At 46.6% G+C, this 18,712-nt stretch overlaps 1 protein-coding gene across 5 annotated transcripts in view; it reads right to left on the reverse strand.

Annotated features, from left to right (window-relative positions):
• Window positions 1-18,712, reverse strand: part of BDP1 (BDP1 general transcription factor IIIB subunit) — a 2,223,165-nt gene that overhangs the window by 1,155,721 nt on the left and 1,048,732 nt on the right. For 4 of the 5 annotated variants that reach the window (XM_069627521.1, XM_069627520.1, XM_069627518.1 and 1 more), the window contains one exon: window positions 200-235. The exons of the other annotated variant lie outside the window; for it this stretch is intronic. In XM_069627521.1, coding sequence (XP_069483622.1) covers window positions 200-235 — 36 coding nt within the window. The remainder of the gene's footprint in view (window positions 1-199; window positions 236-18,712) is intronic. 5 annotated transcript variants of the gene reach the window in all.

Below are 18,712 nucleotides of genomic sequence, written 5' to 3' on the forward strand. Positions count from 1 at the left end.
AATGAGGACAGGCATAAAATACTGGATAGAAATTCTTGTACAATTGCCAATGCATTTCGGTTATTGAAACCTTCATATGGGCCGTACAAATTCTTCAATATGCCCAATAATTAACTATGTTAAATAGTTTCATAAACATATGATAAGACAAATAATTCAACAGTAATTAAGGATTGAAAAGCATAAAAAACGCACATACCGGTTCCATGTATCATCAAAGTGTTCCAACGGTAACCTTGTAATGGTGAAAAATAGAACAGAAAAACCATTTTTCAAAGTCTATAATTTGACTAGCATCAAAAACATTGTATAAACATAAAGGTAATATATTGAATGTACCTTGTGATTCAAAGGACTCTATAACTCGTAAAAGAAGAATCCAGTCTGAGTAAATGCTCCTGTTAACATCACGTAAAGAATCATCAGAAAACAGTAATCCTTTCAACCCCCAGTAAAATAGAGCGTAGGATGGATGCTTACCATTACTCAGCAGTAAATCGCTGCGTGCATGTCAAACACGTTGCGAGCGCGAATGCAAGCGGCAGCATTTAAACGTTGCCATGGAGACCCAAAGGCGTCGCGCAGGAACACGTACGCTTTGGGTCCCACCTCTGTGCGAGCACGGAAGGCGGAAATGTCGCCATGACAACGCCGTATTGAGTTAAAGTGAAACTAGACCATGCAATAACCGAAATGCATTGGCAATTGTACAAGAAATTCTATCCAGTATTTTATGCCTGTCCTTATTGAATATGAAGCAAAATATTCGATAGAAGGATCAACCAAGAGATGTGAATAAACATTTCCCTTAAGAAAATTATCCATGATATTTAATTCATTATTTGAACTTTAACGCACGCTCAGAATAAATAGAGCTAAAGTATACAGCCCTGCTTCAGGGCCAACAGAGCACCAGTTTTAATAGGGTGGATCCACTCTATTTTTCTCCGTTCATAGGCACCAAACCAGCCCACGATCGGCTAAACCAGGGAATACCCCACAAGGGGGTGAATGCAATACAAGAACCAGATGCCCCGAGAGGTTGGATAGCCAACGTGCAGCTGAGCCACAGAATAAGTCACAAGGAGGTGAAAGCCAAACAGTATCCTGACAGCCGGAAGGGCCAGATAGCCCACGCCATGCTAAAAGACATGGAAACCCAGGGGAGTTTAAAAGACCCAGCGTGGTTGAACAAGAGACTGCATGTAAGAAGAAAGCAACAAAGACTCTCATAATGTTGTGCCAAACAACTTTTTGAACTGATAAGAATACATGGATGGGGGTTGTGGTGAACCACAAGAAGGAGTCAGACTAGGACTTCGCATGTTCAAAGATGATTTAAATAATAAGAAAAAGGCCTAATTAACCATATTGTTAGGAGGGTAATTCCCTACCTAAAACTAACAGTGCTTGATCAAAGTCCAAAAATAAAAAATAAAAAAATAGTCCTCTGTCCAAAACCTACTTGCTATCTGGCCATATCACTTGGCCAAACTACTTGGGTTACCTCCCAAGGTTTCTTCAAACGGTCAAAGTTTGTAGATTTTTCACAGCACAGTTCTCCAGCCTGTTTTCAAGTCTGAAGTCTTCGCACACATCCAAGACTATCCATTCATTAAAGGGAAAAGGGATTTTCTTAGTGCGATTGCACAACTTTTGACCTTTCATTTTATAGCTTTCTAGTTTTGGGTTTGAGCAATGAAATACTCCAGGTTCTCTCGGTTTCCAGTCTTGATCACGATTACTTGTATTTCTAGGGACCCCCAAAGCCGTCTGACACTTTGATATGCTTAATTCCGCTGGGATTCGATTGGCATCCTACCTCTGTCCAGCGTTGGGGTTTCTGAGTTTTCCTCAACCTCGTATATCAATGTCACTCGATTTTCTAGGGCTCTCAAAGCCATCTGGCCCTCTGATACGTTTAATGCAGTGGGGCCTCGGTTGGGCGTCTGCCAGTGTTCAGGTTTTCCTGGCTCTTCTACCCTTCTTAGTTTCTACAACACTGGGGGACACAGCAGCTTACCCCTCTCCCTAGTGTTAGTTTCTTGGGAGCCTGCACCTTCTTTTATCTGCCTGGCTTGGCAGCCGGCAAACCTTTCATGTGGAGGTCGGTGATCCGATCTCTCCAATGCGTTCTAGTACCGACATCAGCCAACAGGCCCCAGGCCCACCACAGCAGGTGAGATGGTCCTTCTACCGCCCTTGTCACATTCTGTGCTTCAGCTTTGTTGCCCCTCGGGATGCCAGCCTTTCGGCATCTTTGTGATTAGCTCGCACTCCATGTTCCAGCATGGCTCCGACCCTCCAGGACTTTTGCCTCTCAGAGATTCACTTCTGGTTCATCTTTTTATATTTCTTGCCATAAACGAAAGGGGTGTGTCATTACTCTGACTGTTCAGGGGGAATCCAGCATTACCTGAAGCCAAAGGGACTGATGCAATATCACTATTTCTCTTTGTTTTTAAACTTTGTTTATTAACACTTGGCAACAATACAGTAACTTGCAATCATACAATCACCACATAGGCACACAGGCAGTGCGCACGATACAATTAGTGTTACAGACCATATCATCTGCCTAAGCATTCGCATTGGGTAGATCAGATTTGGCACACTCCTGCTCTGCTTGATCCCCGAGGTAACGTTGAAGGTCTGCACATATGTCCTGGAGTCTACTGCTAGAGTGCCCCAATGATTCATAAACCTCCTCGCCGTAATTGCCCCGATTACATCATTTAGCTACTGCTGGCTTTTCGTTGGACCGTAGCGTATCCAATTGAGCAGAATGCGTCTCTTTGTAAGCATTAGACCCAAGTTCAAAAACCGGCATTTCACCTCAGCCATTTTGCCAACATACTCTAGAGTAGAAACTACTAGAGACAAATCTATCTGCAAAGCAATACCCAAGTAGGATACAGGTTCCCCCATCCCAGTATTCGCTCAGCCTGGGGCATAAACAAAACATATGCAACCAGTCCAGCATCTGAATATGTGCACCTGGGACATCTGCCATAACACACTGCATTGAACTGCAAGACTTTTGATGGGGGACAGTGCAACCTATTAACAATCTTAAACTGTATGAGGCAAAACCATGAAGCTACATATAGACCATTGCTGATCCATGAGCTGCACCTGACAATCTCTTTCCCACATCAATGTATTGCCTGCGCCCTATACCCGGAGCCCACTTAATCACTTGTACAGCACTGATACACTTTTGCACATGTGAAACTCCTACATTTCTTTCCCTGGGGTTCTTCCAGGAAAGTAGCCATCATGCTCGAAAAGCTGATCTCATTGTACGGCAGTACATTAATTAAAGGGTAGTGTCACCTATGAGGCCCCTAATGTCCTCTCAGTTGACAAACCTCCCCTGGGTTTACATGTCACCCACCTTGTGTATGCAAACAGTGGTCGAACTCCATTCCAGCAACTAGTCCAGCAAGGATGCCAGCTAAGGGCACCTTCCATAATGGTGCACCTCGATCATAGGGGGCATCTACACCCTACATATGGAGTAAACTTTTCCACGCCCTGCTTGTTGCAGCCACTGGGTTCATAGCTCCCCCAGAACTATACTGCCAACAATATAGAAGATAAGGGGCCCAGCCAGCAGCACTCATTTCAAACTGGACATGCAGTGGGAGAGCCCCCAATTTTTCCCAGTACGCAGCATACAGACCCTGTGCAGCTAGATATTATAACTTATAATGAGGAGCCATGAGGCCACCTTCCTCCCATGGTAGAGTTAGAGCCGCTCAGACTTTCCTAGCTGCACGATTACCCCATAAAAAGAGTTCAACCCCACTTTCAAACCCTGCACTTCAGCTGATGTTCTAGTAAAATCAGTAAGGGGAACACCCCTGTCTTGTCCCGATTAAGATGCAGCCCTGAATACCTCCTGAAGTGCTCAACTGCTTCAAGATTCATAGATGCATGCTCTGACGGATCCCATACATTCAGCAATATATCATCTGCATAAAGTGATACAAGAATCGGGGGACCATCCAATCTGAGGTCACCACGCACATAGCAATCCCTCAATTTATCTGTGAGCGGTTCCATAACAAGAGCAAACAAAAGCGGCGACAGTGGGAACCCCTGCGTTGTACCACCTTCCAGTTTTATGGGGGAGGATAGCGTGCCAATCGTGCAAACCCTGGCAGTTTGAGCCACATACAATATCCTAATCCATGATTGAAACCGAGGGCCAAACCCATAATTCTGAGCATCTGAAACAGAAAGGGCCAATACACGGTGTCAAATGCTTTACGCATGTCAAGCGATATAGCCACTGCGCTGGAGTCCAGCAACATCACATTGCATAGTCCAGGAATTAACCCATATTTGTCCCTATGTATGGACTGGGGCATCAGCGGTAACAACCTAATTGCGATGATCTTTGCAAAAATATTAACGTCCACATTAAGGATAAAGGGCGATGCGATGCCACTCAGCACCTTACTCAGCACCATTACCTTCAATAATAGAATAATCACTGCCTCTCACAGTGACTCGAGCAAGCCACCCGCTCCTAGAGTTGCAGTAAATACGGGACAAGTACTGCATGAAATTCTTTGTAGAACTTCACACAGAGACCATCTGACCCAGGAGCCTTCCCACCTGGTAACCCCATAATATCCTCCCTCATCTCCTCAGCGGTTACAGGTTGCTCTAGAGCCTCTGATGTCTCACGCGATAGCTGGGATGTCGTATAGGTCAGAGATGGGCATCAATCTCTTCCCTAGTCACCTCACCCTTTAGCTGGTATAATGCAGTATAGTATGCATGTAACACCAAAATTATGTCCTCCGTATAAGCACGCTCCCCAGACTCTGCATCTATATACACTATGGGTGACCGCCCGCCTTCCCTATGGATTAATCTCGCCAAGTGACTACCTGGCCAATCTGCTTCCCCATTGCTCCGAGCCATCCCAGGCCTTTCCAATAATCGAAGCTCACAAGCCGCAAGCTCCCTAAACCCATCTAACTCAGTCTTCATTTCCAACATTAAACTTGGCGAGGGTGCATGAGCATCCCTCCGATGTATAACACCCAGCATTTATTCAGATTCCAGTATATCCGGCCTCGCAGTTCTAAGAACGCCACATTCAGCCGCCATCACCATACCGCTGACATATACTTTGTAAGCCTGCCAACGAGTCGCAATAGTGGTGACAGAACCCACATTCTCTGCAAAATAGTTATCAATGCTTTCCTCAACAGTGAGTGCAAAGGTTGGGTCTCGCAAAGCCTCAGAGTTAAATTGCCACAGAGGTCTACTGCTCGCCCCATCAGTCCAAAGGAGTGCCAGTAAAATGGGGGAATGATCACAAAGGGTACGTGGATAGATGGCAAACTCCTTGGCCCTGGACAGAAGGGACTCAGACACACACCACAGATCGATTCGCGAATGCATGTTGCACACTGAAGAGTAATAAGTATACCCTCTCTGTTCCTTATGTATGATCCTCCAAACATTGACCAAACAAGTCTCGACACCCCTGCACGATTTTACAAGCTGTATTCAACATGACCCTAGTATGTAAGGTGGATCTGTCCAGCTTCCCCTAGAGTATGGTATTAAACCCCCCTCTCCTCCCCAAAGTATTGCAGCTGTTGGGAACGCCACCAAATAGTGCAATCATTCTTCATAGAAGACTGGGTCATCTATATTAGGGCCATAACTATTCAAAATGACCACCTCCTTTTTACATAAATAACCATGCACCAACACCAACCTCACAGAAGCATCAGCTATTGATTTAACGCAAGTGAACTGTAGCGATTTATGCATCACCGTCAAGACGCCTCTGGTGGAGTACGAGGTGCAATACCTATGCGCTACCCAGTGCAGCGCTATCCTCTGCAGCTGTTTCGTGTATGCATCTCCTAGAATAGCTAAATATTGCCCCCGCCCACCCATCTGCCCAGCCTGACCCATCGCTTCCCTGGCCTTAATTGCAAAATCCTTTTACATTTCAGCTAAAGAGTTTGATTGGAGCAGAGCATCATGTGACCCCATCCTGTTGCAGCAGAAAAATGAACACCATAAGCCACACATGCACCACGTGCTTACATTTGTCAAAGCAGCTCGCCAAGATTGTTTAACTGTTTCCCCATGACCCCCCCCCCCACTGCCCCCTCCAAACAGCAGTTCAAACATCCCAGCGCTAACTCAACCTTAACATTTGCATCTGCAACAGGGAAAACTATTTCCGACCAAGGCAGCCTTCATAAACACATAAGTACTGTTTAGAATCGTTAAGTACACATACACATATCCACAGTTACCAGGTTACATGTCTTAATAACGACAAGAAAAACAGTGAAACTTTTTCAGTAACATAAAAATTATGAAAACATTTCAATTTTTTTAAAATTATTTTGGGGGTTCTTCCCCCCAGCGTCCCCTCCCAAGCCCCCTGTTTTCTCTGCTTTATAAACCTCCCCCAAATGCCACACCCTTTTTAATCCCTTACTGCTTCCCCTACATATACTTTTATTAAAAATTAGAAATTTTTGTTAACATTATTTACTAAGAAACGCTGACAAATACATAATTAACAGCATACTGACTCATTCACGTATCATGAGTTCCAGACTTGGCAGCCAGTTCCGGCCTCTATAACTTCACTGCTTCGATCGGAACATTTATAAAAAAAAATTTTTAAAAACAATTAAGTTTCCCATTGAACTGGGTGCGTACCCTAGATTGATCTAGCATGCCGTATTGCGAATTGTAATCAAATTGCGGGCACGCAGCAACTTCTTCACCCCCTGAATTGTCGTCTCTCCTACTGCATAGGTACAGAAAAGTTGGGGAACACACAAATCACTTGCAAATCCAGTCGCAATTCCTGCTTCTCATGCACCAGCCGAAGCAGTAGATTCCCCCCTCCCCCCCACCTCCCGTCCCGTCCCTGTAGCTCAAGATTTTCACAATGATGGACCTGGTTTTGGAGCAAGCGCCGTATGTGCGTGCTCAACTGCAAACATTGGGACAACAGTGGATTACCCAACAGCTGCCTTAGAAGAGTCTCTACTGCCTGCTCTATGTTGCCTTTTAGCGCTTCCTCCGGGACTTCCACAATGCTGAAATGTATCCAGCGCAAACGAGATTCCAGATCGTCACACTTGTACTTCACATATTTAATTTCTTTCACTAGTGTGTTGACAGTTGTTTGCAGGTCATTTACCCTGCCTTCCGTCATGCCAATCCTCTCTTCAGCTTCGTTTATGTGCAAGACTTCTTTGGCTAGCTGTGCCCGAACTGTGGTTACATTTACTGTAATATCATCAAGTTTCTCATGAACTGCAGCAAAGCCTTTTTGCATGGACTCGAGCATCTGTTGCAAATCTGATGGAGCCAGCGTCACCGGTACTGCTGGTGAGATCTCAGCCTGCTGCAGGCTACCCTGGGTTGCTTATGGGTGGATTTAGCAAATGTATCCATACTGCCATTCAACGCACCCCCATAACCCCCCAGCCACCTGCGGCCTTTATTGCAGGCCCAGGTGCTGTGTGACCGCTGCCCAGAACACCAAACTGATGGATGGTTTAGCACCCTAACCAAACCCCCCCCCCCCCCCCATGTACTATACTCCCATGCTGCGTGGCACTTCTCTCTCAATCCTTTTACTGGCAAGGGAGCACCGACTCGGTATAAACCTCGCCAACAGCAGCCCACTTTGAGCCACAGTTCCAAGGAGTGTTCAAGTGGGTTATCCAAAGCACCCCAAACAGCGACTGCAAATATATATGCTCTCTGGAGCCGTCCAGGGCCATATGCTGGAAAAAGCCACACAATAAAAAGCTCCAGCCCCTCATTGCACAGCCGGTTCAGCGTTGCTGTGCCTCCCAGAGGGTCTCCTCCCTGCCGAGGGCACACACGCTCCAACTTGCAACTCAAAACAGCACAGGGAGGCGCAATGCCTGTGCAGTCAAACGCTGTGAGCTAGTACTTGTATAATTCCTGTGTCACAACTCCGTGGGCCAGATGACGGTGCACGCTCTCTAGCCCCCTCCACACGTGGGACGTCGGCAGCCAAGCGTGTGGCCCAAGGGAGCCCAGTCACAAGGATAAGGGGTATTGCATCCATCCTCTCTGTCGCTCAGGATCCTCTGCAACTGATGCTGCCTGCGACACAACCACCAGAGTGATGTGTGCAGGCCGAAGCCAAGGGGTACACAGATAACCGTCCCATCAGGTGATGAAATGTATCTCGCTGTGCACCGCACACCGTTCTCTACAGCAAGCCTCAAATTATTTATCGAACTGCACACTCCAAACAGACGATCCTTGTCCAAATCTGCTGCCTTGGCTCGGAGCCTCACAGCGAAGCAGCCATTACAATCTGCTGCTCCACAGCACCCCCAGAAGTTATGTCACTATTAGTTGGATCCAAAACAGAAGTAAAATCAGCCATTTCGATTCCCATATATGCAGACAATGTATTCTTGATCGGAGTTCCTCATACAAATACAAGTCCTATTCCCTTAGATGGGAGTCACTCCCAGTGCAGTTGCACTTTCCCAGACCCCTGGGAGGGTCTTGCGTAGCAGGCTCACCTCCCTAGCCTCACAGGAGATGGCTCCTCTCTGGGGAAAAGGGACAAATAGTCCAGATTCATCACAGGGCCCCAAATCAACCTTCTTGAGGAAGATAAAAGACCCAAAGGACCCAATTCTGAACTGCATTGAAGGCCCGGAGCCTGAGAGAAAGAGGCAATTTGGTGGGGATCAGAAACCAGCCACCAGAAGCCAAGTAGAGTAGGAGCAACCTAACTTAGGCAAAGTTTATATTGTTTAGTTTATTAGTCGTAGGGAAAGAGCATAGGATAGACTAGGTTTGGACGAGTATGGAATTTTTCTGAGACATCCTGACAAACACCAGTCTGTTTTCTTTGAAGTTAAGGAAACCAATAAACATAGATGAAGGGATGTTTGAGGCTTTTTTTCATATGAACTGATATAGGTCATATATCACCCAGTTGCTTGCGAATGAGACCCCAATTGAAATAACCAGGAGGATGCAAAATCTAATAAATCAGTGGCAAGGGAGACAGCCTAGAGGTGCTAACTTAAGTGCAATTTATCAATGCCCTACTCCAACTCCCTCTGCCACCCCCACACTGAGAGCTTTGATATAACAGCATCAACGCTCACTGCAGGGAGCTATTCAAATCTCCCATGCCTACTCAGAGGCTCTCAAATTTCTAAGGCAACCACAAGGGAAATCCCCTGAACGCTAGTCTTCTGTTAAATTCAGTCACCCAACTGCAGCCAAGGGTCAAGGAATTCCACGCTCCATTGCCCTTAAAAAAAAAGGTTGCGTCTGATCGGCATAAGTCGGAGGAGGGCGGTTAGGCACCAAACCAGCCCATAAGGGGCCGAATAAGAGAAAACCCCATGACAGGGTGAACGTAATACAAGAACCAAACTACCACAGGCCGAATAGACCACAAGGGGCTGAACCAGGGAATATTCCACAAGGGGTTAATCCTATATAAGAATCAGATGACCTGAGAGGTGAAAGCCAAAAAGTATCCAGACAGCCTGAAAGGCCAGATAGCCCACACCGGGCTAAAAGGCATAGAAGCCCAGAGGAGGATAAAAGACCCAGCCAGGTTCAGTAAGAGAATGAATGCAAAAAGAAAGCAACAAGGAGTCACAATACTATGCCCAAGTGCTAACTCACATAATTCCATGCTTGAAGTGGGCTGCTTCGTAGACTACTGGGCATGCATGTAAATGGTACCAGTGTTCAAGAAGGGTAACAGAGAATCCAAAGACATATAGACCCATCTCCCTACTTGGTCAATTTAATACTTTTGGCAGAGCTGTCCTGGCTACAAGTGAGGATGGACAAAGAAGAAATATTAATGAAAAACCAGCTCAGGTTCAGAGAAGGCATGGGGACCAACAAATAAAGTCTTGAACCTTTACCTGATTGATTCTTTCTGGACGTGAATGGCATTTGAGACAATCTATCTGGCATTCAAGGAATGGAGCTTTACTTTCGATAAGGTCAATCGAATGAAGTTTTGGCAGCATCTCATTCAAATGAATGGTCCAGATGATCTGAGGCGTTGCTCGGGGGGGTGTGGGACGCTAAAGGTGCTATAGCCCCGGGTCTCTTGATTGTAGCCCCAGATAAAAAGCTCAGGGGGTACAACCAAAAGACCTGCTAGTATAGCCCCAGATCTTTTCCAGACGTAGCAACACCCCTGTAGATGATCTTAGTCACATTATAGGACGACTGTGTCCGCTTGGGTAGTGACTGACACTGTACCCCTTGGTTTTCAATTGAGTTTGGCGTGAGCCAGGGATGTGTGTTAGCTCACTTACTTTTTCCTCTATATATCAATGGGCTTACAGACCATCTAAATGACTCTTCCGTTGACGTTCCATATTTTAACTCAACACACATCCCTGTCTTGGCATACGCCGACGATACTGCTCTGTTAGCGAGAACCCCTACGCTATCTCCAGAAACTCAGATGCCTAGCAAAATTCATGAGCAGCATAGACCTACAGACACACGTCTCCAAGTCTGCCATTATAATTTGTATCCCTGAGGGCAAATCCAAGAAGTAAAAACTAACATCTTTCTGGATAGCTGGGAAACAATTGGAAAGAGTGGCTGCTTAGGAGTACCTGGGAATCTCTTTTTCTAATGGGCACAATGGGAAGGCACACAATGATGGACTGGCAGTTAGGATGCAAAAGGGTACAGGGACTACCAAGGGGTTTGCAAAAGATCATAAAGCACAACCCATTCCAATGATGCTTCCAGTGTACAGAACTAAACCAAAGGCAGTGGCACACTATTGAGCATTTATTCGGGTATGTGGTAACATTTCATCACTAATTACTGACAAAAGCCTTGATAAAATCAATTTTAGGACTACTTTTATTTGCATAGAACTATGCAGTCCATGATGAATATTACATACCTGGAGGGTAATTTACCAAAAGAACCAATTCGGCTTCCGTTCGAAGTGTGGAATAACGATAAGGCAATTTTGACTTTACAAATTCTTATCAATATTCTTAACGCAGAAAGAAACACTTTGAAGTTTCCATTGCTGGCCTTTATAAAACAAGCTTTACAAGCGGTCAAATTTGCTTGCTATTTTAATAGTATGAGAAGCATAACAAGATTGGTGGCCAAAAAGGTTACTTTGGATCTATTAGCCAAGCGCATCAAAGACCAAGAGCAACACCAACTCATGAAAACTACAAACAGATTGCATGTCATCCTGCTTGACGGCCGTCTCCTCGACTACCCACAACGGCCAAATAAGGAACAAGTTACTTACCTGTAATTCTTATTCACCAGCATGGGTATCTTTCATGGATTCCAATGCTCATGAATATTACCCGTCACCAGGCTGGGAATCCTCAGTAATGTTAAAGTAGTTTTGCTTTAAAGCTTAAACATTTCTTAGCACTTATATAGCCTTTTGCTGTCACTTTGGGTCCTACTGCCCCAGGCCATGACATCTGTCCTCTGGTGGCCATCTTCAGATTTATAAGCGCACATAATGTGGCAGTGGGAACCAAGAAGACAGCCATAGAAGGGTAGGAGGGAGGGTCACTTTTGAATCCATGAAAGATACAAATGCTGGAGAACAAGAGTTACAAGTAACTTGTTCCTTCTCCAGCATTGGATCTTTCATGGATTCAAATACTCATGAATAAGATTACACAGCAGTGCATATACACAACCAATGGGAGGTGGTAGGGCTCTACAAAAGCAATGGAAACTAACCTTTATGCAAAGCAATGCTTGGCTGACACAGAACTCCTCCCGGGAATCCCTGTCGATACAGTAAAATCTCCTGAAGGTGTGGCTAGACCTCCAATGTAGCCGCTCTGCAGATGTCAAGCAGGGGAACATCAGAAAGGAACGCCGTAGTAGAAACCACGTCCCTGGTGGAATGTGCCCTCAGTCTACCTGGCAGAGGCCTATTTGCAAGCCGATGACAGTGTGAGATGCAGCAAGATAGCCACCTAGAAATGGAAGCCTTCGACATAGTATTTTCTCTTTCAACAGGTTCAAATGTCACAAAAAGTTGTGACGTTCTACGCAAGTCTTTTGTGCGTGCGATTAACAACTTTAAAGCATGCGCAACGTCCAGCAAGTGCAATGCCTCTGCGCAGGAAAGGCGGGAGAGCTAAGGAATAAGAGCAGACCAGTAGCTCATTTAGGTGACAAGTGGATGGAACTTTTGGAATGAAGGAGGGATGATTGCATAGCACCACCCTGGATTGGGGAAAAGTCAAGTATGGAGGCTTGAAGGAGAGAGCTTCACCAACATGTCTAGCCGATGTAATAGCCACCAGAAAAGCAGTATTCCGTGATAGAATCTTTAACGGCGCCCGCTGGATGGGCTCAAATGGAGGACCCATTAACTTGTAGAGAACCACAATAAGCTCCAATGCTGGCGCTGGGGCTTTCACTGGAGGGAATGCTCGGAACAGACCCTTGAACTCCTTAACCAGTCTGTGAGACTACAGGGGAGGCTTTTCTGCTGCACAAGTATAACGAGAGATAGCAGCAAGATGGACTTTAATGGATGCGTGTGCGAGCCCTGCCTTTGCCAATGACTAAAGATATGGTAGGTTTTGATTAGCCTTGATGCAAAGAGGGTCGAGCTTTTGGGAATTATAACATACAGTAAAGCGCTTTTCCTTTTGCTTGTAGCAGGATAGAGTAGATGGAGCTCTAGCCTTTGCCAGAATATTTCTGCATCCTAAAGGTTATGCCAACTGTTCAGATTCTAGGGTTGTGGGAGCCAGGCAGTCAACTTCAGGAAGGGTGGGCAGTGGTGCAAAACAGAGCCTCTATCTCTGGAGAGAAGGGCTGGTAGAGAAGGTAATTTGACGCAAGGGGCCACCAACAGATGGAGCAGGTCGGAGTACCAAATCCGACAGGATCATGCCTGAGCAATGAAGATCATCTTGCAGTGACACAGTTTAAGTGTATTTAGCATTCGTAGTAGAAGCGGAATTGGAGGGAATGCATAGAGGACCAGGCCCTCGTTTGAGGAGATCAGCTGGCAAACTGGGGGCACTTGGAGTTGGCCACTGTGGCGAGCAAGTCGATCTGTGGGTGACCCCACTTTGAGAAGAGAAGAAGAACTTGGCTCTGATGAAGCTCCCATTCCTGGCAGGATCGTAGCTCCCTGCTGAGGTAATCTGCTATGGCATTATGGATCCCTACCAGATTAAACGGAATGAGAAACATTATCTTTGATATTGCCCATTTCCACATCCTTGGAAAGTGTGGAAGAGCGGATCCCGCCCTTCTTCCTGATCTAGAACATGGGGGTTGTGTTGTCGGTGAAAATGTGAACCACCTTGTCCTGAAGTTGGGGCTTGAAGGACTTGAGGGCCCAGAACTTCGCACAGAGCTCCAAGAGATTTATGTGTAGTGTCTTTTCTTCCGACTGCCACAGGCCCCCAACCTTCCAGGGGGCATCAGTTGTTACTGTGGCCTGATGTGCCGGTTGGCAAAAGGGAGCACCCTGTGCGAGGTGCGATTACATCAATGGAGAGTTCCGCGGAATGCCAGACACCTATGCAGTCTGCAGTGAGGAAACCAAGGGGCTGCAGGAAAACATCAATCCTAACAGACTCTTAATGGAGTGGACAGTCGTCAACCGTCGTATGACCAGCTGCTGGATTTTGTGGAGTATGGCGCTGACCTTCTCCTCTGAGGATGTAGCCAGACATGACAGTGTGTTGAGTCGTGAACTTAGGAACAGAGCTTTCCAAGACGGCAATAGGCATGATTTCGGAAAGTTGATGGAGAATCCCAGAGAAGTGAGGCATTGGTGGTGTGCTCTCCAGGGCTAGCTGTCATGAGGGGGCACGTATTAGCCAGTTGTCTAGGTAGGGGTAGACGGAAATACCTGCGTGGTGGAGATAGGCAGCCACCGGAGCTAAGCATTTTGTGAAGACTCTCGGTGCTAATTTTAGGCCAATAGGTAGAGCCTTGAACTGGCAATGCTTTCCTTGCACCATGAAGCAAAGGAAGTGCCTGTGCTTGCGATGTATGGGAATGTGTGTTAGGCAGAAACCTGTGCAGTTCCCTCTGGGACCACTGCAAAAGATTTAGGACTACAGGTGTTTGGCAGTAAACCCACTTGGTAGCAGTCTGTACCACACAGATTCACTTGGTAGCTGTGGCTGAGCAGTCAGACTTCCCTCAAGAAGAGTTAGGCAGTATACAGAGTATTCACAATAGGTCAAAAAGAACACAGTAGAACAAGCAAACACTGACCAGAGCTTGGTGCAAAAGAGATATAATTATTTATTTAAAACCACATCTAATAAAACACACAGGCACTAATATTAAGCAGTTCAAAAACACAGTCACTAAAAGATATACACTCCCTTAAAAGAATAGACAAGTCTTAAGTAAAGCCCCACTTATTTTCAGACAGCCGTGAGCGCTTAACGCAGATGGCACTCTAATAATTCGGTTTAAAAGGGAGAGAAAGGCAGAGTATAAATTGAAACAGATCCCAACACAGCAAGAGAGGAAGGAAGAATAAAACCGTGAAGTTAGAGTCAGAAAGCCGGATCCACTTTAAGAGGATCAGAACGAAATGTGTCCAAGGTCACACGGTTGAAAAGTGCACAAAAGTTTCAAAAAGGTTGAGAAAGAGTTGGACCAAAAGAAAGGGACCAGTTAGATGGTCAAGGCGCCAGCCCAGTCCAGAAGGTTAAGGGATTATTATTACCTTGTGGCAATCTTTAGAATAATACTCCAGCGGGGGAAGTTGTTCCTGGCAGCGGATGCAAGTCGGTGCTTCGTCCGGGGGAAGAGAGGATCTCGTCGGAGAGGAAGACAGGAGTCAGTTGCACTGCCAGGGAAGAAACCAGTCGCGTAGTTCTCAGTTAAAAGGAGCGGTCCTTTTATTCGCGGTCCAGTGGTAAGTGGCTATCCAGTTGCCGCGGTGCTTGGCACGGGCAATTCGACCACAAGACATCCTGGGATGCGAGGAAAAGAAGGTAAACTGGTTGTGCCCACCAGTCAGGGGAAGAAGACTCTCCAGCCGGGAGATCTTCTCTGTCGTCGGGAAGTGGTGAGTCGGTTCCGCAGGACTCCACCGGTGGTGTCGTCGTAGCAGGTAGGCTCAGCTTCTCCCTCGTCGAATTCTCAGGTCCTGTGGCGACTTCTGAAATTCCAGTGCCAAAAGCCCTGCTTTTATGCACAACACCCCCATTCACTCAGCCTAGCTGTCAATCAAACATGCTAAGTGGTGAGCTTACCAAGGTAACTCAGTCCAGGGTGCCTAAACCCCCTCCCACACCCCCTGTGGTACCCAGACAGAGTGGCACCACTTTTGAAGGCTTCTGTGGAGAAGCCCGCCAAAACGTGGAACAAAGGGCTCGACTTGGGTTGGAGTCACAGAAGAGAACACAAACGCCATTTTAGAATCGAGTCCTGGCAAAAAATACCAACCGGCGAATTAATATTAAATGAATAAACCGGCGGTATGTTCGAGGCTATGAGAATTAAATAATTAAAGTTGGTAGCCTCGAACAATGGGAAAATCCCATAGAGATATATTCGCGGTCAAATATAAAAAGTAGTATCCACTGCCACCAGCCAAAACTCGATCAGGGGGGATGGAGACGTGCCCCCTCGACTAACAGACCCCGGGGCAATCGAATTGCCCCGACCAGTACGACCACAATATGATGGTTTGTACTGGTTTCTGTTCATAATTTGGGACTAGTAAAGCCAATGGTGACTTTACATGCCCTGGGAGACAGTCAGTCCCAGGGTATGGAGTCTATGGTGGGGTGTCACTATGACACCCCTGTGTCACTGCATGGAGGGTGCGGTGTAACACATAGTAAAAACACAAGAGACCCTATGGAGTAAAAGACCCCATAGCCCATTAAACACATTAACAATCAAAGGAACCCCTCAAATCATGTCCAAGAATGTGAAAAAGAGAGACTCACTCTTGGCAGGAGAAAAAAACAAACTCCAGAAATCCAGCAAAGCTGCTGGGGGACTCACTAGGTTAGGAAATTCAGCCTAAACAGAGAATTCTCCCTAACACTGTGGAAGTGGGCATCCTTTAAGGAGAGGAGAGGAAGTCTCCCTGTTCTAGCTGGTCGGAAACGTGTTGTAACGTGGCCATGCAGAACTTATTTCTGACCGGAACGTATCAGAGTACACGCCAGAGATGCAATGGCATGGCTTCTATAGCCCCCTTTTTGTTTTTAGCAGGGACCAAACTTCCTGTAAAACAAAGGACAGATGTTATTCCTTTTCCTTTATTGGTGGAATGGAAGGGCATTTGCCCAGAAATACAAGGGTGTGACCCTGCTGAATGATGTTGAACACCCATTTGTCAGTGGAGTTGTTGCGCCACTGATCAACAAACTGCAACAACCGGCCTCCCACTGGTGTGCTGAAGCAGGAGCATGGATTCTGGTGCTCGTTAGACCTGCTTGTGAGTTTGCATCCTTGTAGAAGCTCTGCGTTGCTGCAGAGTCCCCCTGTATGCCTGTGGCCTCCCCCTGGACGCCTCCTACGAATTAGTGCGAGACAGCTGGTGGCAGGAGGGCCGGTAGTCTTTGGAAGTTGTGGAGAAACGGCCCCTACCGGAATGAAAGGGCTGCCTTTGCTGTTGTAGGGTGTACAAGGAGCGTGCAGTATCCCCTGTCAGACTAGATGGCTTGGAGTGTCTCGTCTACCATCTTATAAAAGAGGTAGAATCCATCAAAGGGCATGTCTACAACCTTGGACTGCACCTCTGGACGACAACTGGTGGCCTTCAACCATCCCTGGCATTTCAGTATTGTTCCGTTACCCATCTGACAAAGTCCTGTGACCACTATGACCAGTGCAACAGTAATGGCGTGATCCGAAGCAGCCTCCCCTTCGTGTAAGGGCACTAGAGCCTCATCCCTCTTTGTCATCCGGGAGGAATTCTAAAATGGCACCCATCTTGTACCACAAGTCTGCTGTACCGGGAGAGGATCACCAAAGAATTGGCCACTGTAATTGTAGTGGCAGTGGGGGTACCAACCTGATTGCCAAACGTGTCCAACTGCTTACCCTCCTTGTCGAGGGGCCCCATACATAGGGAAGTAGACTATTCTGTAGTTCCGTAACCAACATGCGTAATGTAGACAGGACATCCAGAGACACGTCCCTGGATGCCTGTGAAATTGGTGTCGGTGGTATTCCCAAGGGAACTGAAGGCACACCAGTGGGTGGAACAGTTGTTTGGATTGGCTCAGCTGTTTGAACTTGCTGATGAGGCAGTGGAATAATTTGTTGCAGGTCTTCCAGGACCTGCCTCCTGATCAGAGAAGAAAGCCTCCAGAGGCTGTTCTTCTGAAATGTTGCTATCTTGACTTACCCCTAAGGTGGTAAATCAACTTAAGTCAGCATCCCCTTCTGACCCTGTTTTTCTTAAGGTACTTAAGGACACCATGCCCGCTATTATTCCTCTGGGCTATTGTGGAAGTTAATCTGTCTTGTCAATTAGATTCCATTCCTAAAAAACTTAAACAAGTCACTGTCATCCCTCTTCTCAAAAAGCTGTCAATGGACGCTTCTGTTCTGGTTAACTATCGTCTCATTTCTCTTCTCCCATTTCTCCTGAAGTTGTTGGAATTTTTGGTCTCTCCACTTCTCTCTTCCTTTCTTGAATCTTTTCTTTGACCCCTTTCTGTCAAGTTTCTGGCCTGGACGTGGAACGGAATGTGTGCTGGTATCGGTAGTTGACGATCTTGCCATGCTGGTCAATCTAGGTGCAGTGGGAGCCCTGATACTATTAGATCTCTCAGCGGCGTTCAACACTGAATATCACTCCATCCTGCTGTCTCGCATGGCTTTAGCAGGCCTCTCCGGCCCAGTCCTGGCATGGTTTTCATCTGTTCTGACTGATAGGGGTCAATCTCTTTCTGTCATCCCTTTCTCTTTCTGTCCTCCCTTTTGGCTCTTCAGCCTGTTCACTTTCTTGTGGTATTCCACAGGGCTCCGCCTTGTCCCCAATGTTATTTAACATACGTTCAGCCGCTGGTTTGGCTCATCCGCTCCCATGGCTTCTGGTGATATTCCTACGTGGATGATACCCAGATCCTGGTTCACTTAGATCTTGCCCGGCTGAGGTGTCTTTGAAGTTGTGTAAGTGACTGGTAGCCGCAAGGGGCTGGGTGAGCGACAACTGGCTGAAGCTTAAAGGGGACATGACAGATTCTGGTGGTGGTTTTCCCACCTGACCCCATTCTTCTGGCCCAGAGCTGTAGGTGATCTACCAATCCATTGACAGTGGTAAAAAACCTGGGAGTCTCTCTTTGCTTCACGCTCCATAACCACCCAGGTGAGTGCAGTGTGTAAAATGGGTCACTTCATACTGAGTATGCTTTGTAGAGTGCTGCCTTTTTTACCTATCCATTTGCACCCCCTAGTGGTCGCTTCGCTATTGAACAGCTGAATTGACTATTGGAATGCCTTGTTTTTGGCCCAACCGCTTGGGCTTATACATCGGTTACAGCTTCTTCAAAACTTGGCTGCAAGGGGTGGCTACCTCCATCCCCTATGGATCGCATCTGTGCTTCACACCCTTCATTGGCTCCCAGTGGCCAAAAGGATTACAGTCAAATCCTTAGGTTTGGTCCATAGAACATTTTATCGGCAGGAATACAGATTACTTGCAAGA

The sequence above is a fragment of the Ambystoma mexicanum genome, chromosome 6p (assembly GCF_040938575.1).
Source record: "Ambystoma mexicanum isolate Mex_15411 chromosome 6p, UKY_AmexF1_1, whole genome shotgun sequence".
Taxonomy (NCBI): domain Eukaryota; kingdom Metazoa; phylum Chordata; class Amphibia; order Caudata; family Ambystomatidae; genus Ambystoma; species Ambystoma mexicanum.